Below are 27,679 nucleotides of genomic sequence, written 5' to 3'. Positions count from 1 at the left end.
TTTGTTCATCGGTTTTATTCACTGTAGTTTAGCTGTAATTATCTACACTTTACACCATATTAGTAAATCTACTCCATAATATTATATTATAATAATTAAGCCTTGGTAATAAGAGAACTTGCTCAACAGCCTTATTATTAAATCTTTGCTCAGATGTGGGGGGACACTGCCAATTTTGGTGTGGATTATATGTGTGGATTAGTGAGGTTCTGCTTTAATAATAATACTGAGTAGTCGACTAGGAATTTTAATCTTTAAAGTGCTTTTCAAGCATTAAATAATTAATCCCCATAACACTCCCATGAGATAGGTAAGTAAATATTACTATCCCTGTTATACAGATGGGGGAAGTGTGGGTTGGAGAATTCAGCTGGACTAGCCAAAGCCACTGGGAGTGTAATTGCCAAAGCAATATTTAGGACTATGGAAAGGACTCAGTATTTTTGCATTTAAAAAGTAAGGAAAAGGGAAAAGGTCTCGTCTCCCTGGAAGCTCAGAAACATTGCCACAAAACTCAAAATGTCTTCCAATATGTCCCTCTTTCTTTCAAAACTGTATTTTCTATTTCTATATCAAGGGATACCTATGTAAAAGGTCTGCATATCTTTTAAAATAGAAATTTGCTGTAAGACAGAAATAACTACACGCACCCACCTACACATACACAGTTATTTAACAGAAGGATGTTCTACTTTCCTGCCAGCTGCTACATATTTATTAAATACTAAAGACATGTTTGTAAAGCAAATTTTAATATTCAATTTTGTCCTTGAATAGTTTTTACCCATAGCAATAAAAGAACTAGAACCTTTGGGAGCCCATATTCAAATTGCCTGATGGTTTTAGACCAATTTATTAACCAGTATGTTGATTCATTCAGTTAGTCCTTTTTTTTTTTTTTTTTTTTACACACCACAGGTTCCTGAAATTAAGTTGGTATTGCTAGAAATAAGAAGGTGGTATTGGAAATGCAGCAGGAATATGAATGAATGTTTGCAGTTCCACCAAGGTGGTCACAGAAGGAAAGGGCACTTTTCCAAAATTACTATTGATTTTTGCACTGACATCAGATGAATGATATATGGGGCAGTTCAAGTTTCAAATAACACCCAACCTCAGCTCTGGAGATTTATAAAATGAGCATTAAAAACACGATGAATTGGATTATCTGATCAGTACTCTGAACAGGTAGGAGTATCTGGTTTGGATGCATGGGCCAAGATGCTTTAGCCATTTATTAGACAAACACAAAAGCTTCAGACATACTAACAGAGTTAAAGAACTAGAAACAGGCAATTTGCAGCTGACTGGAGATTTCTGATGGGTTTAGCTGTATTCAAACAATAAATACACAGTATAAGCTCCCAATTTTTCATATATTTTTGCAAATATAAATGCAGTGGTACTAGTAAGGGCTACCACACCCATGGTGCAAGGAAGCACAGGCACATATCACTTGATCTGGATGTACTTTCTAAACCACCTTCTAGAACCTGCATCACCCCTGTGCTGTACCTAACGTGAAGTAAGCCTGCTGCTCCTCTTCCGTAAGCGATTCTTTATACAAAATGGAACAATTCCCGTGGGAGAAATGCGGACTCATAACAGACTGCACGATGGTGTTATGGTAGGGGCCTCTCCTGAGGCATGCTAGAATGGTCAATATATCTGTTCTACATCAGTTAATTTGACTTACATCCTTGGCCAGTGCTCTAATGAATGGTAGCACAGCCACAATTTTGGTTGGGGAAAGACCCATTGCAAAACTGGCTCTTTAGGAAAATCCTTCCCCTCAAAACCCTTTCATTAAAAACACCTGAAATGGAAACATTTTATAACACAGATATTTTCATTTGACCTGTTATTATTTTTCTTTTGATCAAGTATTTCAGTTTTGGCCTTGACTCAAACTAAATTGCTTTTGATTTTCCGGATATATTTTACTGGGAAAAAAATTCTGCCCTAACACTTCCTGCCAAATAAATAATCAGAAGCATTCACAGCTGAGTGACTGTGCAACACTAACTTTCGCTGTATTTATAGAGGGTGTACGTTTCTACTTATTTCAGGAAAAAAAGACTTATTTCCTGTGTTTGTTATGCTACAGGAGGAAAAATAAAGATAATGCATAGAAAGTTGTGGTTATAAATACCTAGCACTTGTGGTGGAACTGCAGTTCACTGACCTTCCTATGCTTGACAGCTGGGACCTGCAAAATGGCCCTAATGTCAGCCTGGATTTTTAACCTCATGATCTCTCTGAATTCCTTTTAGTGAAGAACAAAGCAGAAGTAAGGTGAGAATGACTGCAAGGAATCGTGCAATTCAGATTTCTACATGATGGAGGAACTTCTGTGTTGCTAGGACGTCTCCGATGGTGACACGCACACTTGGAACAACATGGCTACAATTTTCAAATGGTCTCTAGATGTGTCCAGCTCTGCCCTAGCAAAGTATAGGGACATGTCTGTGTTCAGAAAATTCTTATTTATAGACACAAATTGGAAATAAACTGTAACTGGAAACACACGCAAGCAATCAATTAGATTACCCGGATTTGCATGCCCCAAACTGACACCTTAAGCACAGTTCAGTGCCTGGGTGCTGGGGGCAGGAATTCTGTGGGCATCACACTGGAGGAGCTGCTCGAAGCTCAAAGGCTAGGAGGCTTATACCTTTGCGTATAACTCCCTTTTCATTTCCAATCTGTTTACTTCAATAGTGTGAGACTGGCCTTATAATTTTAGCAAATATACTACATTGTGCAAAATCAACAGCAGACAGACTGAATGCATCCGAACACTTCTGTGTTTTCTGTGATGATAGCAATCAATAAAAAAAAAATAGGAAAAATAAGTTTTTCTTTTCCTTTTCTTTCCAGGTATCATTTCTGGGCCATGACGGTGTATTACAAATTTGATGTATCTGAACAATCTGTGCAGTTTGATCTGATTTATGAAGAAAATAGCTTGAAATCAAGTGCAAAGTGCCATGTGTAAATTCAGCACAGCCACTGGGTTTAAAAAATGAGTATTGCCTTACAGCATGTTCCAAAAAAGTCTTCAATTTTACATTAGTTATTTCTTCAAGAGGCTGCAAATAAATATCGTTTGAGATTAGCATCTAACTTCCACCTTCACATTCCCAATGTTTGCAAGCCGAGTACCATAAGGAAGGGGAAAATTATGGCCTTGGTTCTTGAAGGTTTAAGGTTTTCTACCTGAAAAATCATATTCAGAGGATAAATTTTTGACAGGAGAAAAATCGGATATACAGCAGACCTATGGCTGTGTTTCTTGCACTAGCAGCAGTGTAACACGAAGAACCAGTTATCTAGGATGTTAAAAGACATCTGAAAAGCGCATAGCTGCTTTGATATCAGACAATCAGTTATGAAAGAAAAGTCGAATACTATAGAAACTATTAAGCGAGCTAGCATGTAAGGGAAAGTTGGAAAAGACTCTATTAACAGTTGTGAGAAACAAAAGCGTATTAGAGAAAGATAATATACATGCAGAGTTTACAAACCGTGTCTTTAGGGTGGCCCAATAAGTAGAAATATGGGGACCCATGCTTGTCACTTTTCATGCACATGGAGAGACTGGAAGGTACCATTCCTAAAGGAAGGGGAGGAACAGCCTAGGACCAATCATTAGAATTAACAGAACCAGTGACATACAGATATTTTACTTTTGTTAGAGCAGAGAATTCTTAGTAAGTTTAGAACAATTGAGTAAAAAGCTTGTATGTAACAGGAAAGACGTATTTCTGTAAAGCTAAGACAAATAAGCATGCTGTAAGTCTAAATATTAGTGGATGACTGAAACTACTGTGCATATATATTCAGGACGTAGATTCACCTGGCCTATGGATGTGGAGTACATCTTGAGGTGCTTTCTGAAGGAGTCATAGCAAATCAAAAGCAAAGGGTTTAATGCATTTCAGAACTGCACCAATTTGTTTGTATGAAAAGTCCTTGTATTGGTATCAACTCTGACATTTTTTGGCTTTGTTGGTTTTGTTGGTGGGGTAGCGCTGAAATGTGAGCTAAGAGCTTCTTCAAGGCCCTTCAAAAATGACTTACTGCTAAATAACTTGTAGCTTTTATCTGTTAACCAGCAATGATTTTGTGTATACTGAAACTTTACTTCTTTGCATATAGAACTCTTCCTCCCTTAAATAGCCAAAACTGAATCTAAACTCTAGCTCTCTAAAATCACCTGGATGTCATGAACTCATGGGGTGAGTTTTGTACGTAATTTAGCATCGTATGAACCAACAGAGATTCCAAAAGTGCACAATGCAACCCTAGGATATGTCTCAACAAAGTCAAACAATGTGGGGGAGAGAGGGAAAGAATCATTGTTGTGTAAATCCGTAAAGCCCCAACCAGCCCCATGTCACGGATTCCTTGTTCACCAGACCTCAATGATTCCACTTGTTGCGGCTCTGTGTGTGCTAGCGTCACACCATGACCTAGCACGGTCAGGGCCAGATCCAGATTTCCAAGACAGGGCAATGGAAAAGTTTTCCAAAAGCTCAGTGTGAATGGGCTGGTGTCTTTAAAACTTACAACTTTCTGCAGGAGGTTTTAAGCATCTTAAAACTAAGTGAAAAACTACCAAACTTGATAGAAAGTACGATTTTGAAGTCCTGCTGTGAAAGCAGGAAGGGAAACGAATTAGCTTTCTTCTAGATGTTCTTCACAGGTGAAATTCAGTGTTTCTGCTCCTTCTGCAGTGCCAGACAGAAAGCATCCGGGGCAGGCGATTGTGCCTTGCTGGAGGGATGGAGTCCACCTACAAGTGTTAACCTTGCCTCAGCCTCTTCCACTTTACACCTTGTTTGCAAATATTTGGTTATAAGACTCATTGCTTTCAGACACTTCTAGGAACTGATATATTTTAATGTAGCTTTGAGTAATGAAAGCGCCAGTCAGGAAAGGCTAGGAGCAGTAAGCCAGAAGAAGCAAGCTGCCAGGACTGCTGGGACTGAGAATGAGACATCCCAGGCTTTCCTAGGGACCTTCTTCCATAGATATTTAGAGAAAACAGTGGTCGTTCTTAGAGAAAACTGTAGCTTCCTGGGGCTGATTCGTCATTAGGATTAACTTGCCTCTTGCAGAGCTCATTGCTGGCTGGAGAGGCTGTGATTTGTTAGTTTTATTTAATCTTTAATGTTACTATTTTTGGATTTGTCTGAACAGTTTTCCCATGTTTTGCCTTTAGGGATGCTGTCTCATCCCTATGTTTGGCTGCACAATGTACATGTCCTTCTGATGGTGTTTATACAGCTATGGCTAAGGCCTGAAAAATATGAGCATGTGTAATTAGGCTCCCACAGTGTGAGCAGACAGATTTTTAGAAGTGCTGCACACCCAGTAGCTCCTGCTGAAGTCAATAACCTCTTAGGCAGATGCATACACAGGGAATTAGGCAGTCATTGCAAGAAAAATCTTGGTCTGTCATTTTATTCAAATTGCATTTTGTGCAAGGATGAGAAGTGCCCTGTGATGACTGTGAGTTTTGTGTCCCATGACACATATGAAGCCTCGCGCTCACTCCAGCCGGCCTCCTCCGGCATTCAAAACGTGTCGGGATCAGGATTCCCAGCAGTAATTCTAGTCTTTCTTGCACAGTAATATGATTTCTTACTATGACTCGGTTCTTTGGAGAACATGGCTGGCAGACTATTTGCTATGAAACATGATGCTGATGTTCCTTCAGGTTTGGATGAGCTGTGATAATTCACCTTCAGCGGAAGCACAGTTCCTCTGGCTATCCTTATCCTCAGCAAACATGTTCTGAGATGCTGGGTGATAAAACATCTGGTTTTTAAGTTTCTTTTCTTGCACCCTGCTGTGAGATCAGCTATCGTTTTGGAGCATTAATCATATCTGTGCTCCTTCCCATATATTCTGAGGCTACTGTGCACGCTACAAGGGTATTTCTCCTTCTGAAGTGCTCTGGGATCTTCGGCATTTGTTTTCCAGCAAAATCAGTAGCTGGAATTGAGAAAAATGATGCATTTGCAACACACTTTATTTCTTCCCCTAGGTTTGAATAGTGCTTTAGCTCAGCCAGAATTTTCTGAGATGTACTTGTAGGGACAGATTTCCAGGCGGCATAAACTGACATAACTCAGTCAGGAGATTTACATCCTCCCAGGAGCTTGTTCTTTGTTTCTTCACTGAGTGCTTGCTTCTTTTCAATGCACATTCTTTTCTTGCACAGATCACTTTCTTACCATTGATGAATTTTCCTTACTGATGTCAATCACATCAGCATTCAAACACTGATATTTCTTGCACTTAAATATGTACCACCATATCTTGTGCTAACAGAAACATGGCTCTGGAATTTAAAAATATTGCACACGGCAAATCAAAAAATTGAAGACTGAGAGGCAATAATGTGATGGTTTTGGCTGGTTGGTTTAGGCTGTTCTAGGTAAGCTTCCTTCTTTTTAATGTTGTGAGTCTCAATGCCACTGCTGTTGGAAAGGTCTTTAAACAAAGCGTTACTACAACTGACTTGGGAAGTCCCTGACCATTTCGCTTGTCAGAGACTGAGGGAGAATATCCAGGAGAGGACCCTGGTACACTTGCTGTCTTTTCATATTTCTCCCTAGGCTTCTGCTGTACACCACTGTTGCAATCCAGATTCCAGCTCAGTCAGTTTTGCATTTTTGTACTCAACTAAGTCTCATTTCCCACTGATGGTCTCCAGAGCTGGACCCTAATGACAATAAGAAATACTTCTGACATGTACTTGCAAAATAAAAAAAATAATAAAAAAAAGGCTGATTATTTCAGTAAAAAAAGCTGCAATTAGTCTTGTTACATCTCAACCATGCAATTCTGGTGGGAAGAAGAGGGAACTACTAAATATTGACTAGTTTATTTGCTGTCCTCAGGACGAATTTGTCCTTGAGCTTACTGTCACAATCTTCTCTGTGTTCAGTTTTCCATTATTTGGAAAGGACATTCTTTCTGGGGGGTCTCTGTCATTAAAAAACAGACATTTTTTGTAGCACGATGACTTACCCTTGAGATCTGGCCTTCTCGAGACATGCCCTCCAGTTTTAATTGTTTGTTTGTTAATTCCTGTTCTTAACTTCCTAAGCAGGCTGCTGTTGGTTTTTATGTGCACCTTCTGTTTGTTCTTAGAGTATTTCTCATTGCTTTGGGAAATGACCTAGGGAGGACTTTAATATCTCAGTTAATTTCAAAAGGCATCGTCTTATTTTGCTTCCATTCTGCCTGCAGACTGGATACAGCACTAACATTTTCCTGCCTGCGTAATGAACACATTAAGAACTGGAGACACGTGGATGTTATCCTTTGCCGTGATGCTTTCTGCTTTTTCAGTGCAGTAGGACAACACGGCTTTCAAGCACAGCTCCTTAGTTCTTCTGCGCAGAGCTGTAAATTGGGGATGTGGCTAGGAAAGTGATCGCATTAAACAGCACTTCTTTGTAGCAACTCTTCTGTTGCAGTAATCTGCATTTTTACACAACTAATGCTCAGCATTCCAAATGCCTTTCCAAATGGCAAGCATGGCTTTAAACAGTCCTGTGAAGAAAGTTGCCCTGTTTCTTTCTGTTACCACTATAAGCTGTGCCCAGATTTGTCATGGTTTACCTGTATTTTCTACTCATGTTCTCCCGGGGAAGGCTCGTGCACATGTACACCTTTCAGGAGACTTGTTTTTCCAAAACAATGCTATTTGCACTGAACTTTTTTTTCCATCCATTTTCTTATGATTCTGGAATAAGGTACAGATTTATAAGACATGTATAAATATGGAAATTTATTTTGGATCTCCGGTAAACCTAGGTTTAAGTGCTATCCAGAACTGGGATCTGAAGAAAGTCAGAGATGGAATGGGTCTGAACTGCAACCAGTTCTTTGCTCATAGCAGTCTCCTGTGATCTGCCCTCAGATTAAATTGTTTTCTGAGGAACCAGAGAACTTCTGGTATATGGTTATGTTATTTGAGAAGGATTACTGCCACTATATCAGTCCTGGACATTTGTTTGTTCTTTCATTAAAATTGATGCACTTCTCCCTACAAAAGAGTTTTGGAGGTGATCTGAATCTCTGTTGGAGGACCCTCTGAAAGGATTACACGCTGTTTATAATTGATATTAAATGTCTTAGTACCTGTTTAACATAATCTCTGAAAGCAATTTTGGCTTCGTTGCTACTCATCAAAAGTATAACTTACTAACTTTATCACCAGATGAGTGGGCTACGGCCCATCCTTGCTGTCACTGTTCAGAAGCTCTTGAAAGCTGGAAAAAAAATGCGACATACACTATCCCGAGTATTGCCTCAGCCACAGAATTGGCTCTAGTTTAGAGAAGAAAATGGTGCAATTACCACGCACACTGACAGCCAGCAAAGCGCTGACTTTCAGTGGAGCTGTCTTCCACAGAGGCAATGGATTTATGTTGGTAACAAAGACTGACCTGAGCCTACAGTTAAGTCTAAGTATTACTTTGAATTTTCACACGCTCCTGCAATTTCTGATTCTAATGGGAAATGATGCTAAAACTTCAAGAGTAACATTAAAAAGATTTAATAGAGTTTTAGACCTCCTAGCATAAATAAATCAAAGAATTTTCATTAAAAAAACCCTTTCCCCCTGAGATTTCAGGCCCATCTCTGAACATCATAAAAGTTATGTTAATATATGACATTGTCACACCATACTTTAGAGTACGCTTTGATTTCAATTTTAAAAAAGAGGGTTTTTGTCTTTGAATTACCTTTGGATAGTTTATTTTTACTTCTTGTAATTTCAGTAGTGAAATAAGGTTTCTATATTGTCTAAATGACTCACACTTTTTGAAATACTCAAAAGTCCCGGAAGTCCCTCTGAAACAAAACATGAGAGGAATGGATCCTGCTTTCTTGCCACAATGAGCAAAGCCTCCTTTTTTATTCCGAGTTGGCTTCTACTTGATCATCTGTGTATATTGTCAGAGATAATATAATGGGTGAGGTTGTCAAAGAAAGAAGTACATGCTTGTTAATGCTTTGAGTTTAAACCTGAGCCACTGAATTGCTTGGCAACAGGAGCATCTGCTGTGATTCAAAATGTTCAGAGAAGTACCAATAGAAGAAGAAAAGGACGGTTTATGGACAAATCAGCAACTCCCAGCACACTCAGAGATGTCCCCTAAAGAGTTCGAAGTGCTTCCTCCAATGCACATCTTATAAACCATTGCCTGTGTCAGGAGGGCAGCAGACGACAGTGATGTACACACATAAATGGTCATGAGCCAAGGAAACACTTAAACATGTGAATAAGTTCACTGCTACTCAGGTAAGCACTTAAGCCCACACTTAATGGGCCCCAGGACATTACATTATATAAGTATCTGCAATTGCTGCTTAACTCAAAAGCAATATAATTCATTTATATGGGTTCATGCACAAAGAAAACCATAAAGATGAAAACCCACCATATTCTGGGACCTGGCCTGTTCCACGTTTCAACAACAGTCGCACTCTCCTGCCACCAGACTTGATTAGCTCTATTGCTCTGGCGTGTGTCATGTCCCTTGTGCTTTCTCCATTGATTTCAATTATTTGATCTCCTACCTGTCAGGTAAGAAGAATATTGAGTCAGACAGAATTGCAGTAAAATGAGCGTTTCAGAAAGAGACGTATTCAATGGATCACAGGTTACTTGAATGACAGGCAGACACATCAAGGTAAATTTGTTCCTGTCTGTCTGAGGGATATTACTGGCAGATTAAATAACCTCCAAAGTGGATTCTGAATGTGGTATATCAAATGCCGCTCGTCTTCTGCCGAAATCAGTGTAATGTATTTGTAACTTGCCTCATGTCTTCTACACGTAAGAGGTTTTTCTTTTTTTTTTAATTGCTTGATATGTTGGAATCACTGGAAACAATATCTGTGCTACACTTTAATTTGTAATGTTGTGTGTGCCTTTGCTGCTCTTTTCATAGAGAAAAGAGAGATTCAAAGCACAAAGATCCATCATTTGAATGTCCAAATCTTGGTAGCAAAGTTTCACACCAAATTATGAAGCAGGTTATTAAACAAAGAAAAGTTAGTGGCTATGGCACAGACCACACAGATTTGCTGGAGTTCTTACGAGAGTGCGCTTTGAACTCTATCCACAGAAGGTTTTTTGCTCAGAGTAAGCACAGCCCCCGGCTGAGCCCTCTAGTTAGTGCAGGCGACTCCAGGGCTGTGTTTACAGATTTCTGCCACTCATCTCCCGGCTGGCTTTCCAGTCAGAGTTAGCTTCATTATTATTTTTCCACCTCTATTTCCACAGCTGTAAAATGGGGCACCGATGTCTGCGTCTCCCATCCACCCTCCCAGCTTTGCCTGTTTTGGTTCTGCTCTTCTCTCCACGAGAAGAGCCGGCTTTCGACGCTGGGAACCTTCTCAGTGAATAGGGGAGCGATGGCTTTCCGCTGTGCCTGGTTGGCGGGGCAGACAGCGCGGGCAGGAAGCAGCAGCTGTACAGCTCGTCTGCTGCCGCAGCACCACAGCCACCCCCTTCTTTTGGGAGTCAGTTAACCGAGCAGCACCGTGAGGCCATGTGCGAGCCCTGGCTTAGCAGCACCCCAGCCTTTGGCGGCCGTGGTTTGCAGCTGCGATGCAGAAGGCTCCCAGCCCCACGGCAGGGCTGACCCGGGTGAAGCAGGGCTGGTCTCCGGGTGCTGGCAGGGGTGCGGGTCCAGGTGATGGGCAGCCAAGAGGGGTGCATGAGGGGCTCAGTCGAATGGGTTCAGCAAAGTCGTTTATCAGCGCCAGAGGAGCATATCTGCTCGGCAGGATCACACCTGCCTCGGTCTACACCTAGAGCTTCCTTACCATGCATATTCACTATACTAAAATAATGATGCTGCATGCATCCTAGAGAGAGTTTTAAGGAGACTACACAGATTTCAAGATGATGGGCACTTCCCTTTCCTCCTACAAGCCTGTCTCGACAAAACCAGCTCTTTGCTGGCCTTGGACATTGAAATGTTTTCCGTTTTGTATGTTTTCTTTGCTACTATTGTATTTCTGTCAACTAAAAGTGTAATCCTTCAGAGGCTCTCCTCCTTTCCTGAGTTTGAAATGTAGTATTTACCAAATAAATGTGCATAATATGAAATGTCAACAAGACTCCTCGCATAAAAGAAAACTGGAAGGGATGTCAAGAAGTTATCTAGTCCCTACTTTTGTTCAGAGACGGAAAGAATGCTACTAAAAGCACTATGGCAGTGTTTCTCAATAGGAATTCACACTTTGTCAATAGGAGCTGCAGCCTATTTTAAGAACTCTCCCAGGATCCTGCACACAATCTATGTTAGTACTTTACTTAACTAAAAAGCCATTGATCTGAATAAAGCCTCTCAGCCTTGCTATTACACTTTCTTAATGCCGCAGATTGAGCAGTGGGGGGAAAAATCAGGATTATTTTGTGCAAAAAAGCCTTATTTTTGCAGTGCAAATGTCTGCTTTAGTGGATTTTCTCTGTTAGGAGGAATGCATTTGGTTGTACCATGCAGTATGTATTTTTGGACACTTCTGATGACCTCCAGGCCACAGTGACACACAGCGTGGTTGCTCTCTGGATCGTGGAGAGATCTCCCCTGGGTTTGGCCGTGCAGGGCTGTTTGCATCCCCCTGACTTTCGGAGCGGTTGGTAGGATGCAGCTGCTGCACGCACTCAGAGCAAAAATGGAAAATCTCTCTTACCACTTCTGCAGCACAGACAGAAGACGGATTTGTAGCATCCCCCCGAGGATACTAGTCAGGCCAAATACAGACAAAATTCAAGCAGTTCGGGAAAACCTGTTTCTAAATGTCACGAAACAATTGCACCCTGGTAGAAACCCTATAAAAGTAAACTCAGATTTTCCAAAGGCCTGAAGACAGCTCTTTTTTGTGTCATGTTGCCTGGATAGACCACGTTTTGCAGAAGGTATTTAAAATGATCTTGTTAGTGTGTTTTGAGAGAAGAAGTGCCAGATTAGATCAAATGAAGGAGGTGTTTTTAACACTCCTTGATAAATAGCCTTTAAAATGAGTACTGATGAAAGCTGTTCAGAGCACACAGTCCTTCAAATAAAATCCTCTGCACTCTGGAGCAGAAAGAAAGAAAAAGAGATTTTAATACAGTTTAATATGTAAAAAGGTTAAGTTAATGTCACATTTTTTCCTTGCTGTTTGCCTTTCTTCTCTTCTCACTGGTCAATATGTAGGAAATATCTTGTATTAATGTAACCTTTTCTGTATTTCAGTGAATTAAAATATTTTTTTCTCTGTAGGCAGTATGTAGGTGATTTGATAGTTCCCTCTTTTAATATAAAATCTTATGTGCAAATAACCTGGGAAAGCTTAAAAAAGGCCGGCGTCTTGGTTATGACGGAGGGGAGAGAAACAAGTTCGCAAAAATTAGGTGCTCTGAAATTTACACCAGAAAGTGTGAGACCAGAGGTAAAATGAATAGTCGCAGGAGCAGCGGCTTAATTGTGTTCCATGCATTTGTGTCTTGTGGCTGACTGATGTATAACTGAATCACATTGCCTTCGCAGTATAAGCCCAGCTCTGATTAGATAAGAAAAACAACACAGAGAAGTTGCCAACACTCTTACCCTAAGAAAAGCTTCAATTAGGCTTTACGCTCATATCTGGGGAATTCATACAAAAGAGAAAACCTTGACTGAGGAGTGGTTGCCCGTGTGTCTCATAAGGTACAAATTCCTATTCTTATTTTTCCTGCAGTTAAACATTTACAACCTCCCCTTCCTTCCCCTTGCCCAAGTAGATTCTCTGATGTCTGATATGGGAGGAAACCACGCTGTATGCTTTCTCTCTGTCCAAACATTCGAATGTGCTCGTTCTCTCCTCTTTTCTATCGTGGAGTAGATTTTTAGATATTGCGGGGCTATGTATGCCTTTTTAAAATCCAGTCGTTGTTTAAAGGGAGCTCAGGTATACCCACATATTGAAGAGGCACCAAGGGGAGGCCAGAGGTAAGGGTAAGCACAGAAACAGGTCCCGAAAGAGCCCAGTGCTTATCATATGGGATCCTCGTTGCTCTCTTTTCAGGATCAGGTATAAAACTGCATTTTATACCATGCATAGCGTTTCTCTATACGTCTCTCCTGGGCCCTTCCAAGTTTATCTGCAGTCTCCAAACTGGAGATATTACTAAGGTAAGGGGTAGGCAGAGCAGACCAAAATGAAAACATTCTTCCCATGTGGGAGAAACACCTATTAATAAAGTTCTCAGAATTAGACCTTTGCCTTTTTGTAACGCACCAGATTTGCGACTCACGGTTAGCTTGGATTCCAAGATTATCCCCAGCAGTACTGTCTAGACAGTTATTCCCCATTTTACATTGTGCATCTGATTTCTCTGCCCTACACCTGTGCACCTTGGTGAATTTTATCAGATTGACTGCTTTAGTATGAAATTTTAATTTTAAAATCTAATCCAGCGCCTCAAAGTCCTTTTAAACACTCTATGAATAGTGGCATCTTGACATTAGCAAATCTAATTTTCTTACTTATCAATAAGTCTCCAATTATTAATAAAATTATTGAATTGAGCTGGTTTCATTCCAGACCCCTCAGAACCGCATTTGTATTTTCATGCTTGTAATTACTGTTCAGGGTCAAACCATTCAGCCTCTGAGAGGGGTTATTTTCACAAACCACATTACAGTGATTCCACCTAAAGTCTATTTCCCCATCCTGTTTCTGTGAAATTCATACAAAATGGTGTTGAAAGGTGAAAAGAAGATACCTTGTACATTCTCCTTCCTCTTTTCCCACAAAGACATCAAAACAAAAATCAGAAATAAGACATGAAAATTAGACTGATATGAACAAGATTCGCTTTCCACAATTTACATGTTGGTGGATTTTTTCAATTTTTTGATAACTTGTCACAGATTATTTCTGAGACTGAAAGTTAAAGGAACTTTTCTCTATTATTTGACTTTAAGAACAGGGAATATGTTTTCCTTTCTCTAGTCTGCTACTAACCTTCTTGTCCCCTGTGAATTCTTGGACATAATTTCTAATTGTCTAGAAATTACTTTCTCTTAGTCATTGAGCACACGCGAACATCATCAGGTTCAGTTAACTTGAATCTAAGTATGCTTTAAGCAGTTTTCTCCTTATTCTGATTTATACTAATTTCTCTTTGTTGAAGTTTATGGTCCTTCTGAACACCTCAGTGAAGACTGAAACAAAGCAACACTGAATATTTCGGCCCTCTTCACATTCTCAGCAAGCAATGGAACTCTTTTTTCTTATTCTTCATCTTTCTTCTAATATATTTATGTTACCTTTTCCTGTTAACTTTTATACTTTCCTTGCAGACTGCTTAGATATCGTTCTGACACCTTAAATCTTCCTTCTGCATCTAGCGGGACACCAGCCACCTAACAGGTGTTGCAGCATCAAGCTTTGAGTGTCTAAATGTTTTATTGGGTATGACCCTGTGGCATTTTCTCCGCTCATGGAAAGTGACACGTTTGAATATCAGATCATTATTTTTAAGAGGCATTCCATCAAGTTGTCTTCTGTGGAGATATAAAGCTTTTCAGCTGAAACACCAGAATATTTTAAAAGATAAACTTCAATGTAGCAACATTATCATTTTGCATGGCATTTAGGTCCTCTGTCATTTTACACTTCATGGATTTCATTTTTGTCAAGAAATTAACAGGAAAAACAATTCCCCACATCTGGAGAGCTACCCATCCCTAAAATAATACCTCCAACTCCCACGCCATTCAGGTACAATTTTTGCCTGACAGCCTGAGAGGACGCACGCATCCTAATGACCAAGTTTTAAATCCACAAATAGCAGGGAAAACGTTTGAGAGCACCGCCCTTGAAATCCAATATTTTAATCTCACAAAGCCACAGACTGCCTTTGGCTCTTTGGAATACACTTTAATTGGAAGGTGCCGTTACACAGGGTCTGTGCGTGGAGCTGCAATGAATGCATCCCTTGGCAAGGCTGGAAGCTGTTTGGTAGCCAGTCATGCGAACCGAGCTCACGGACCCCTTCCCACTCCCAACAGGCAGGCCCTGCATCGCGGGACACCCCCCCGAACTGGCATTGGCTCTGATTTGTAACCTTCCTGTCTTCGTCAAAGACTACAAAGCCGGAGTGATCAGCCTCCACACCCTTCAGAGGTTCCCACCAGCGCAAGGTTGAAGTGCGTTGGCCAGCCGGAGTGGGAAGCTTGCATGGCTGCTGCCTGAGCTGTACCTTCAGAACATGCCTTCAGAATAATCTGAAGAAACATGCTCTTTGCACCTATGAATCTGGCATTTTTACACACATTGATTTCAAATTGTGTTTCTTTCTTTCTACAGGTTGAATTTCCGTGCTGTTTGGGATAAATGCCTACCCAAACCCACAGGTTGTCCTCCTGACCCAAGGGCATTTGATAAAGAGGATGCTCCTCTATTATATTCTTACAATGTGCCAGCACAAAGTAAACATGGAATGCTTCCCCCCTCCTTAATGTTTTTAAAGTTGAATATTAATGATTTAAATGTAATTATGAAAGTAGTTTGTGTGTATGGGAAATGTCTCCTATAAAAATCTGTTTCGGTTCAAGTTAATTCAGACTCTCCATCCATGCGTAAGAACAACTGAGCTATAAAATTGTGCAGCGTGTTTTCTGGCAATAATGAGAAGATAATATTCCTAAGGAGTGTTTAAGTGACATCACTATTGATGGGTTAATTAGAAAGAAAATTGTAAAGCTTCTCCAAATCATTAGAGTGCCTCTAGTACATGTGAGTTGAGCTGTGGAGTCTTTTTTCTGGCCATATTTTATAGTAATTATTACATGTCTTGTTAAAAAAACCCAACCATACATATAAACAGAATTTCAGAAGCAGGCTAAATCAGAAGGAAATACATATAGCTTTAATGTATCAAGGAGGTTTTTCCTTGCTCAGATGTGCTGTTAAACTACTGATGGTAGCCTTGTGTACGTTTGCCTCTGCCAGTGCGTAAGGAACGGTCTCTAAGCAGGTGTATAGTTCCCGCTTGCATGAAATGGAATTAATTGTGTATGCACATTTTCATTCTATGTTAAATGAGGAAATCTAATGATAAAAGCCGCCTCAAATGATTTGTGCAGAGGGCATTGCTATCTGTCATTTTATTAATGCGTTCTATAATTAAACCTCAGGAAAGAGACTAATTACACTTAATTCCTTTTATATGGGCATTCTATTTTTATAACTGAAACATTTTTTGCATATTATTTGTTGCTGTTATTGTTAATGAGTCCAAAAGGCTGAGAGATTGTCTGTACTTGGAGACTGAACAGCAACTCCAGAATATCTATTTTGGTGAATTTCCAAGTCCTGTCAAGCCCTAATATTGTTGCCTGGAATTAGGCATGGGCTGAATATCTTCTGTGCATATTTCCTTACGGCAGAGCATCTGTACTGCCTGGAAATCCTAGGTCTAACATGAGGCGTGAGCAAAGCTATGGGATATTTCTAGTCTCAGACTCCTTCCAGTGGATTTTGGGTATGTGAGCTTGCATGTCTCCGTGAGAGACACGGCATTTCTCTTTGGAGGAATTACACTAACATAGCCCATGCCACTTTTGAAGCAACCACCCATGAAAGTTTAGAGTCACAAACTTATTTTTCTGTGGCCAACCAGCTGTTCAAGCAGCTGCGGCTTCTTACCCCTGGGAACGCCTCGCTCCTTGTTCCTGCAGAACACGGGGAGGAGAAGGGCCACAGGACAAGGACTGAGCTGGAGCAGAGCACGGAATGGCTTTCACACCACCCCTCAGCAGGTGTTCTAGCTTTTTTTCTTTTCACCTTTTCCTGAGAGATGGAGAAACTTTAGAAGCGCTATTACAAAAAGAGAGTTGGAAAGTGGAAAACGTGCATGACCAAGCGCAGGAGAAAGAAATGGAGTTTGCAGTGGTGGGTGGCTGACAAGAGAGCAAAGTGGACTTCTGGTACTACAGCAGACTTGATGCCTTCCGCAGCATTGCTGCAAAATAATCCACGTATACATGAATTAAAGGTGTGAAAGAGAAAAGGAAAATTCATTATCTTACTGGAGTTAATTGATATACCATTACTTTTTTAAAAGAGAGCTAGGATGACTCATTGTGGCCTAATGTAATACTAATAGCACATACTATCTATTTAACCACTGCAATCATTGATAGGAACCAGTAAAGACTGTTAAAAAGGAAGAAGAAAATTTTCTGGTATCTTCTTGATGGTCTCAGCCAGTTCCCATTATGCAAAAGGAAAGCAAATTCAAGACTTGACAAGTCAATTTTATAGATCCTACACAGAAGCCTAGGCATAGATCTTCACGGATACTGCTTTGTCCAAAGTTGCATCCACACAGGAAAACAGAAAAGAACATAAACTCTGACAAGTTAAACATAAAACTGCTAAAAGATTTTGAGAAGGAAAAATGGTGAAATATAGGAGCTAAGAATATACTTTCGAACATACCAGAGGTGCAGAGCCTGTCAGAGAACCAAGATCTAAAAAAATAGTTTGGCTGCGAGGTAGAAAAGGCCGCAGGAAATAAACGGATTCTTTGCATCGATGTTTACTAAAGAGGAGGGCAGCAAAACTCCTGCAGAGAGTCTGCTCGCCACAGGGGTGAGTCTGAGGAACTGACTCCAACGGCAGGGTCAGTGGCGAAGATTTTATAACAAACTGATGAAACAGATAGTAAGAAAGCACCAGAAGTAGAAGGCTTTCATTCTCCACTCTAAAGCTGTTGAACTAGTAGCTACGCGGTGGAATCTACTGCCTGAATCAGTAAATTGCTGAGCAGCAGAAGAATGGGAAGTGGCAGGAGTGACACCAGTCTTTAAGGACAATCCCGGAAAGTAACCAAGCGAGTCTCATGTTCAGTTGAGCAACGGAAGGAAGCAATAAGGATGGCGAGGGTTAGTTGGCAGACGGATAATGATGATATAGTGGGGAAGGGTCAGTGTGGCTATTGTGGAGGGAAGCCATTCCTCACAGATCTATTGCAGGTCACTGGAGCTGCCAATGGCTATATAGACAAATGTGATCTGGTTAGTATACTGACATTTTCAGAAAGCTTTTAACAGGAAAGCCTTCAGTATAGGCTCGGCTGTGGGATGAGAAAGAATAGGGTCTTCTAGGTAAGAGATTAAATTTGAGGAAAAAATTGCTTTATATACGTGGTCAATTTTTACAATCAAAAGACCTTACCATAGTGATTATTCTGTTCTGCATATTTGTAAATGGCATGGTGAAGAGGTGGAAGACTGGGGTGATAAGATTTGCAGGCAACACAATACCATGCATGGTAATTTAACATTAAAAGCTGTAAAAAGATAGCACAATACTGTGTGTTAAAGCAGCAGGTGAAATTCAGTGGCGGTAAGTGCTAAATGCTAAGTACAGTACATGGGGAAAATTACATACACCATCACTCTAAATAAACCATTAGTCCTGAAGAGACAGATCTCATAGTCCTTGCGGTTAGCTCGCTGAAAATGTCAGCCCAGTCAAAAAAGCAAATAGAATATTAATTATTAGGGAAAGAATAGAGTACAAAAGAGAAACTATCTTTATGTAATTTAGGAGCACCAGTATCTTGAAAACTGCAGATCGTTGTGGTGCTTCCACCTCCAAATGAACGTGATGGACAGAGAAATGGTTCGGAGGAGGCCAGTGGGGCTGGTCAGGGGTAAAGATCAGCTCCCTTACGAGGCAAGATGAAATAGACTGGTAAGCTTCAGGTGGATATGATATAGGTCAATAGAATAAGGAATGCTATGGAGAATAAGGAAGCAATCACGAGATTATTATGTTGTAGCTGCAAACGAAAAAAGGAGCTTTTTTTCAAACAATGCAAGTCTTTAGCTTTGGAATCCATTGATATAGTAAATCAGGAATCTCAAAAGCATGAACAAATTCAAACAAATGGTTAAAAAAATGGTCCAAGATACTAAATGTGAAAATTCTAGCTTTAAAGAAATATGTAAACTGCTGATTGCCAGGGGCTTGGATGTTGTTATACCCAGTGAAGAATCATTGCAAACTTGTCCTGTGTTCCTTTCCTAAGCATCCTCTATTTGTCCTTGTTGGAGTGAGGATATCGGGCTGGGTGCGCCATAGGAATGGGTCTAATATTTGTATCCTTTTACCTTCATAGGTGATCTCTCCCAGTTTCTACTTGTGGCGGTTTGGGAAAACACAGAAGAGAGTCTGCCTCTCTCATTCCTTTCGCTGGACAAAGTGTTTCAGTTACCAGAGCAGCATTATTTGGTGTGTTTATTTTTTTCTAACACTCGATTCTTAATTTTTTAAGGGCTACTTAATTTTTTAGGCCCGAAAATCTTTAGAGATCTTCCATGAAATACAGATTCAAATATGGTACCTGCCTGACAACTAAGTATTTTATTCTTAAAATTTCATACTAACCCATTTTTAACAAGATTGTTAACTCTTTCTTTTCCATAGCTGTCTCGAAGGATTTTGCTATTAGGCACAGAGTTACAAGGATGCTTTGAATGTATCAAAGTGAGTACATTTTAAAAAGAATGATGTTAATTACATATGTGAGAGGAATATTCTTTCTCTTTACCTTTCTGCAAACAAATTCTAAAAAACACACACAGCATTTTGAAGAAATGCTGAATAATAGTTCACCTACAGTTAATTCCCTCTCGATTTATTAAGCTTTTATACTGTCAAAATATATTCAGGATCCCCGAGGAGCTCAGTTTGCATTTCTTTGTTGTGCAGATACAAGAATGTTGATCAGCTTTGTGTCTGCATGTCAATATATTCTTCCCTGAGTTCTGCCAATTACACTAACCCGGCATCTTGCCACAGGCTGCCATACAGCTCGCACGCTCGAGCATCCCAGCTGAATTCCCAGAGTTCAGATCAATCACACCCAGTCTCACTACAAGTGAGATTGGACAGTGATGTATGTAGTGGGGAATTGGCGTGTGAATGAGATTACCCCAAAGGGACAGGCAATTTGGTGGGAAAGCATAGCTAACATCTTCCTGTACTGTTCAGATGGATCACAAATCACAGAATAACCGGATGGGACTAAGAATATCTTTGTCTTTGTGCTCCATTGTAATGACTGTGTTGACACTCACTGAACGCTTACTATGAAGGTAAGATTTATATTACAGCATAAAGTAAGCCAGGTATTCCGGAGGTTTTAAGAGTAAGTGCTACTTATGTAGAAAAGAACGGCTACTTAACTGACATTTATCACTCTGTAGGCATTTGTCTTCCAGATGTGTGCACAAGACCTTCGTCAAACAGGGGCTAGTGGAGCACTATATGCTCCTGGAGTGTTTTTCTATCCCTTTTGTGTGGGCATAAGGTCAATATTTTATATCTAAATATTAGTGACTTTTCAGTGGGGTTTCTGATGGCCTTCTCAAGCCCTCACTCATGGTAAGAGTGCAGCAGCTGACTCCCTACTGCTCTCAGCACACTGCCTGTGGAAGATCTTTTTGGCTCTTAGGACCTACCGCTGCTCCTTCCGCTTTTATGCTGGCTGTGACTACAGTAAAGTTGCAAGAGGCTTTCCAACAGCAATATCTACTTTTCTCCAATATTCTGAACATATGACTTCACTGCCTCTTAAGACCTGGATATTTGCATGAGTCGATATCTCAAATTCTTCGACTTTCTTTATGATCCAAAATAGGATCCAAAGTTTTTGCTATGGCAAAAATTGAAGATTACGCTGGCCAACCCCTGGTTTATTTTTGGATACAGTGATTGCCCTAAATGTTCATAAAAAGGTCATGAGTGATCCCATTTCCTTGCTGCAGCTTTCTTGATTGTGTAAAGAAATGTTGCATCTGTCATCTACTACCTCTACAGTGTGACAACTTGCCTCCTATTTTTAATACTTTTTGCTCTAATCACCGTCAAGCTGAGCCGAGCTACTTCTTGCTTGCTGTACTTACTGACTGCAACCTCCGGTGAATTCCACTACAGAATGTAAGAAATAACCCTTTGATGTGGGGTTAATCGATGATGGAGCATCCCAAACAGATGCTCTGTTCTTTGTTAACAAGAAATCCAGGGGAGGCTCTATACCAGTGAGGAGCCAGTGCAAATTGTGAGGTGTGCACGACAACATGCCCTTGAAGATTTCCATTTCCTGTAGAGCAAGAAATCATTCATTCTTCCTTTTCAGCTTTGATTGGATGGTCTCTCATAGGAACCAATCAGTTCTGTTGACGATCAGCACTTTTTCATATTTACCCCTTTCCTTTGGCAATAGGACTACAAAAAGCTGAGATAAACCTGCAGAGACTCTGTTCTGGAGGACTGCAGAAATGCAGCAGTAGTGCGTGGACAGCAGAATCACAAAGATTAGGGGAAGGTACCTGTGTGTGAAGCTACGGGAACTGTATGTGATTTCTGGTACAAAATTTGACCCTAGAATGGCAATCTCATAAAACAGTATACATGGTAACCCAGCTATTTCTGCTTGGATTTTGTCTTCTCTGAGCTGCAAGGCAACAGCTACTAAAAATACATTTTAAAAAGAATGATGATACTTTACACATGATGATATGGGCTTAAAAGAAGTGCCTGTGGAAGCTGTGTTATGTTCAAGCCTCAGACAGGGAATGATTCCTTAATTGGTGGAAATGGATGACTTTGATCTTTTAAAAACTTAGAAATCAAGGTCTGCTAAAAATGGATACAGTGATAAAGTGACTAGATGAAAACCAAACAAAATGTGTGTAACAACAAGCACTCAAAAAAGCTGAAATGGAAAAAACCCACAATCAACACAGAAGAAAAAGACTTCTGCTTTGCGTGGTATAAAAGCCTTTCAATACACTGTAGGGACATAATTAACTAAAGCTACTCTCAACTTTGCCCGCTTTTCAGCTCTATCCACTGAACCCAGAATAGCTCAAGTGGTTTCTGGGTGCCTGACTTGAGACGCTCAGGAGTGTCCTGCTCCAGAGAGATAGATTTATATTCCCTTGTTAAACTCCACTGTTACATTTTACAGAGCCCAGATAGATAACTGCCTACATACTGCCTATTCCTTTGAGAACCCTGCAGAGTTAGTCTTGATCCTAATTGATTTCTTCTGGGAGACATAGTTAGCAATAGCCAACTCTTACATGACACTCTACTGTTTAGAAGCTTGGCCTCTAGGCTTTTCAAAGGGACTTAAAATTATGTCTCCTATGGCTCAAGAGAGGGCTTTTATGTCAGGTTATGAGTTTCATAGGCACTCTGTCCCTCTTATTGCAAACAAGGATGTACAAGTAATGTTGTCAGAAGGAAAAAAAGAGAGTAGTTGCCTGATGTTGTATTTGGGATGCTTACAAAGAGGGAAATATCAGTTTTGAATGATGTCGAATGCTCATACATGGGTTTTGACAGCAGTTTCAAATGCCTTCCGTGATCAGAAACTTCAGTTCTGTTTCCTTCCAAATGAGAGACAGGGTCCCTCTTGTCTGCCTACCTTTATTGACCCTTGGCTCTTGAATACTGGTGGCTGAAGTTTCCTGAGTAACCACAAATAAGGTTGGTGTGAACTCTTATCACAGGGAAAGGACGCAATACACAAATTGTGCTGGTTTGCAGAATGCTGTGAGCCCACAGTATAGGTTGGTTACTGTTGTGAGTCTCACTGCGCTCACTCGGCCAGCTAGAACAGACCAAGCACGGCCACACAGATTCCATGCAAGGTCAACACAGAAGCTCACAATTGACTCTGTAGGAGATTCCTGTCCCTTGTGCCTATTTTTATCTCCAGCTGCGTACAGCTGAAACAAGAGGGGCGCAGACAGCAGGAAAAGCTGCAAACAAACAAACAAGCAAACAAACAACAGAGATTGACGAGTGAAAGAAGGACTGCAAAGCACGAAAGATATAAAATTCTGCAGTGCCTGTATTTCAGATGTCTGTTCTGCAAATGCATAAGAAAAATCTACAAAACAATAAGAAAAATAATTTAGTATTGGGAGATATGTGGAAGCTAGAGACAGGGCTAACTGTGTATACGGACTGAGAAAAATGAGTTGACAAGGCAATAAAACTAGAAATGTCAGAGATGAGAAGTATGACTTTCGTGGAAGATGTGAAAAAAAGGATGTAACTCGCAAAGTGACAAAATGACACAGATGCACATTGTGTACAAAAAAGCACATTTTGCCCTCATTCTTCATGAATTTCACATTCAATAAACCCATTTGTGCAAGATACTCTGTATCTTTGCAGCCCTCAGCCACAGGCTCTTTATTCGATGCTGGTTTCAATAAGCATGCTGGCTGCAGCAGATATCATTCAAAGCAATAAGAGATCTGTTGGCCATATCTCACATGAATAGCAAACACTGCGGCCATCCTTAACAATTCTCCTGAGAGCAGTCAGTAGCTCCTCATCTCTAAAGCAGGAAGGGATAGAGATCTGCAAGCAGAGATCTGACGATCATTGTCCTCCACATAAGATAAGAAGAAAAATATGCGTTATCGTGACCCTTATCTAAATAGACCTGTAAAATTGTTGCCAGTAGCATTTGAATCTTCAAAGGCTGGGAGGACTGTGCTCCACATTGGCTGTGTTACGTCCCCCATCTCTGGGGACTGATTCAACTCAATACTGCTGTCACTGATGGCGTGCACACCGTAGTCTTGCCCTACTCTGAGACTAGGCCTTGCATCTTTATTTTTCAACATTGCCATCACCAACTAGTTTCCATTTTTTTCCCTGATGTTAGGTTACTTGAGAAATGGAGTCCTGATGTGCTAAGACCTCTGTCAGTTCAGGATAACGTATCAAATGCACTAACAATTCTCTAAACTTTTCTCATGGTTCTTTTAATGCATCTTTGTCTTACGGTGCACAGACATGGTCCTATTCAGTCCTTTTTTGCCATGGTGTGGACACAGTATTATATTTATGGTATTCCCTCATCCTGAAGAAGAAAGGAGAATGGAGATAAATTTTTAAAACTCAGAACTTTCACTGAGTCCATCTGCCATTTAAGGTTTTGGATAGTCATGTTTTCTTTTGTAGTCTTTTCCTTAGGTCTAATTAAACTTTTCTTTATTACTCCTAATTTGTAAGATATCTTGCTCTTTGTGAAAATTCACAAAATTTACTGGAAGTATTTTGAGTCCCATGTTTCAAGTTCTGTAAATCTTTGCTGTGGAGGCTTTTCAGAATTCAGGACTGTAGCTTGCTCTCTGCTCAGCTGTCAGAGTTAAGAGGGGCCTGTATTTACTTCCAGTGTAGCGATGAGGTCTCCCCCTACAGAGGTCTTCTGTGAGGAATCTCCATATGCCTTATCCATGAATTTCAGTAAAATCTTGCCAAAGTTAATTGTGGTATATGACCTGACATATGGTTTTATATGAAATTAACACAATTATGGCTGTGGCTTTCCAACGCTCGTTGAGAATAGTTTACCAACCATGCAGGCCAAGAAAGCATGTGAAAAAACATTTTTTCCTGTAGACTTCTGGGTCCTTTAAGGGACATTCCCTTCCCATACCTATTGACAGATGAATCCAAGTTAAACTGGGATGTATGCTTGGGCTTCTCCAGAAGGAGAGTCTATGAGCTCAAATAAAAGTCTCAGTGCATGTACAAGTACTTTGACTAAGAACAGTGTAATAATCCTGTGAAAGTTTTAAAACTGTTTTTAAGGAAATAATTTGTAGAACCTTAAGACAGAATGTCGTGTCTATATAGGCTGGCAAAAAAAGATTGTTGAATAAAAAAGCGATATGCTGGTAAGACTCATGAACTCTGTATGACATGAACTCACAGGTCTTCCACCTTTCTGGTTCCCAGAACAATTCCACAGAAAATCAAAGTAGACAACTCCATCAGTCATGAAGGGCAATTAAAGACTATTTTAGATCTTGCAATACTAAAATGGAGTGTTCCTCAGTGGATTTGTTTCCAATAAAAACACAAAGTGCCTAGCATGCCGTTCCCAGTGGGAAGGAAGACCAGGGCTTCTGATTCTAAATAGTGATGTGATAACAAACTTCATTAAACCTTTTTCCCTCTTCCACCAGCCTTTTCAAATACAGACAGTTTTGGCAGGGCCAGTGCTTTCCCTGCTCAGTCTATGGAGTCTCTTCTCTCATCTGTTCCCAAGCTTCACTGGAGTTCATAAAAGCCTGAAGATCAAACTGAAAGTGTCACAAAGACACCCCGATTTTGGTGCCACTTTCTTCATGTTGTTTCATCATTGCCTTTTTGTTAGATTTCTCTTTGTTTCTGTTATCGGTATATTGTATTCCATTCATACTTATCTTCCTCAGTAACGGATCTACTCTATGTTCTTTTACAAGAGATAGTTCCATACTGGTTCTTTATTTACATCTGATTTCTTATAATCTTAGCTTTTACTTCTTTAAATTTATACTCTGCATCGATAATGCATAACACTTTTACATGTATTTAGACCTCAGAATCTTTTGAATGTGTGCTGATAGACTTGCAGATTTTTTAACAAGTGCCCAAGTGAAATATAGCTGTTGGGCTCACCCCATCACTATGGCTTTGCAGTGCCCACTAAGAGTACAACATGCAGACTTTGACTTGCCTTTCTGGAGTTGTCTTCGGTTAGAGCTTGCATTGCTTCGATTATACAAATTTATAAACCCACTAGTATAGATGTAGGTCTGTTACTTTAAAGTATTTTATATTCTTTTAATTATTTCAGCAAAGTAGGGAGATTTATATCAATATGAATGTGCCTTTACCAGTGCTTTTCATGTTTCATTATATCACCTATTTTTTTCAACAGCTTAGGTGGTTTAATTTTTCTTTTCTTGGCTTGGTGAGTGGGAATAATGGTGAAGTTATGTGTATTATTTCTTTCTATAAGCATGATCTGCACCTTGTGTTATCTGCTTCATCTTTTTCTGTAAGGCTTCAGTTAAATCAAAGAAGGCTGTTCAAGCAGGAGGAAAGAGGAAGCAGAACAATACTGAAGATAAGTAGGTCATGAGAAGAACTATTAGTTGGAAAATGCTCCTGCTAAGATCCTACCACATAGCACGGTTTACTGTCCCCAGTGCCGAAAGCCTCGGATCAGAGAATCGGATCTTTAAAGACAATGGCATGTGAAGCGAGAGGCACTGAGGAGATTTTTGCATGTTTTGTTATAGAGATGCATCTGTGAAACAGAGACACAGAACTGCAGTAAGCAGGCTGGTGGTCCCAGCCAGGAAATGGGAATGAGCCTGCATTATTAACAGTGCATGTAAATTTAGGAAAGGAGGTATGGGTACAGAACTCTGCTTCCTTTCCTCATCTTCCTGTACACTCTGTTCCTTTCGGCAAATATTACTTTTTGTTTTGTTTTTCTATTTTTGTTTTGAAGAAGCTGTTTCTTGAGCTTCTGCTGTCCATCAGTTACAGGTCACTGGAGAGAAAAGTCTTGCAAGTTCCGGACGCATTTGTCACTGTCAGATTAAAATGTCTGTTAAACAGGAGCGTACAACACAAGAATCAGTGACAAGGCTGGAGGGTAAAACTCATTCCAAAGAATGATGCTTTTAAAGGGGAGACAAAAAAACAATTACAACTATCGGGCCAGAATAACACTTGGCTGCGTATTGTGGCCACATCAACAAAAAAAGCTTTAAAGTAAGTTATTTTAGAAAATATATTAACATTTTTCATTATAAGATACAGGACTTTTCGTTAAGGAAATTGAAAAAAATCTATGTATTTGTGTTACACACATTTTATACTTAGGCTTTTCACAGAGTGGATTCTCCAACTTTATTTTGTGGTACTAGTTTGTTCAAATGCTGCACAGATTTTAATAGGTTATTTTGCCTAATACAGGTTATTATTTGAAACGAACCCTCTCCCAAGGCATTGTTCTTCTGTAGTGTGTGATGCCAGACTTTATTAAAAGCACAGCTTTTCCCCCATCTTTAATCACATTATGGCTGGTAATGAAAATCTTGCTTATGGCTTTTTGGTAAGAGCAACTGACTGTGCTACAGTAAAGGAAAGAATGAAAACACTCACCAGAGAAGATATCCGTAAGTTAAAGTTCTAGTTGCAGCTAGAACTTTATATATTCACCTATATTTCACTCAACAAATATTGTGGGAGTATTTCTCAGTTATCAGTTGCCTGCCCGGCTTCCTCGTCACGGCAACTGCTTCTGCCATTGCTCCCTCATGCAAGCTCCAGTGCCGGGGGTTTGCACCCCATGGTACGACTGAGGACTAACTGGCTTCTACAAGTCTACGAAGTGGGCAAGTTAAGAGTGATTTGAAGCACAGTAAAACTCCTGAGTTATATACAGAAAGTCTCTGACTGTGTATTTAGACCGATGACAATTCTCATTCAGTTATGAAGCCAAATTTGATGATAGGGTTGTGAAACAGAATCTGTGTTGCAATGATGACATTTGCAAAATCTGCTGCTACTACCGTACAGAACACAGTTTCCATTGTCCATCTTTATAATTAAATATTCAACAAGGCTGCACTAATTAGATACATAAACAATTTTTTATGTTGACTCTTGGTAGTCTCTTTCACCTATGTTCTCTCCTCCTTTTTGTGTACTCACTATTCTGCAAGGAATCAGCAACCCTTGATGAGTTTATACCTCCTCTCTAGAACAACTAGACAGA

At 40.1% G+C, this 27,679-nt stretch overlaps 1 protein-coding gene across 15 annotated transcripts in view; it reads right to left on the bottom strand.

Moving 5' to 3' along the window:
- Positions 1-27,679, bottom strand: part of MAGI2 (membrane associated guanylate kinase, WW and PDZ domain containing 2) — a 757,683-nt gene that overhangs the window by 14,058 nt on the left and 715,946 nt on the right. For 11 of the 15 annotated variants that reach the window (XM_074586071.1, XM_074590362.1, XM_074586920.1 and 8 more), the window contains one exon: positions 9,471-9,609. In XM_074586071.1, coding sequence (XP_074442172.1) covers positions 9,471-9,609 — 139 coding nt within the window. Of the gene's footprint in view, positions 1-3,527; positions 3,639-9,470; positions 9,610-27,679 lie in introns of all 15 variants that reach the window. The other 4 variants (XM_074597089.1, XM_074597939.1, XM_074596203.1 and 1 more) reach the window with 2 other exon arrangements.

The sequence above is a fragment of the Larus michahellis genome, chromosome 1 (assembly GCF_964199755.1).
Source record: "Larus michahellis chromosome 1, bLarMic1.1, whole genome shotgun sequence".
Lineage (NCBI taxonomy): Eukaryota > Metazoa > Chordata > Aves > Charadriiformes > Laridae > Larus > Larus michahellis.
The sequence above is the reverse complement of the archived record's forward strand: the minus strand, read 5'-3'. Positions and strand labels throughout refer to the sequence as shown.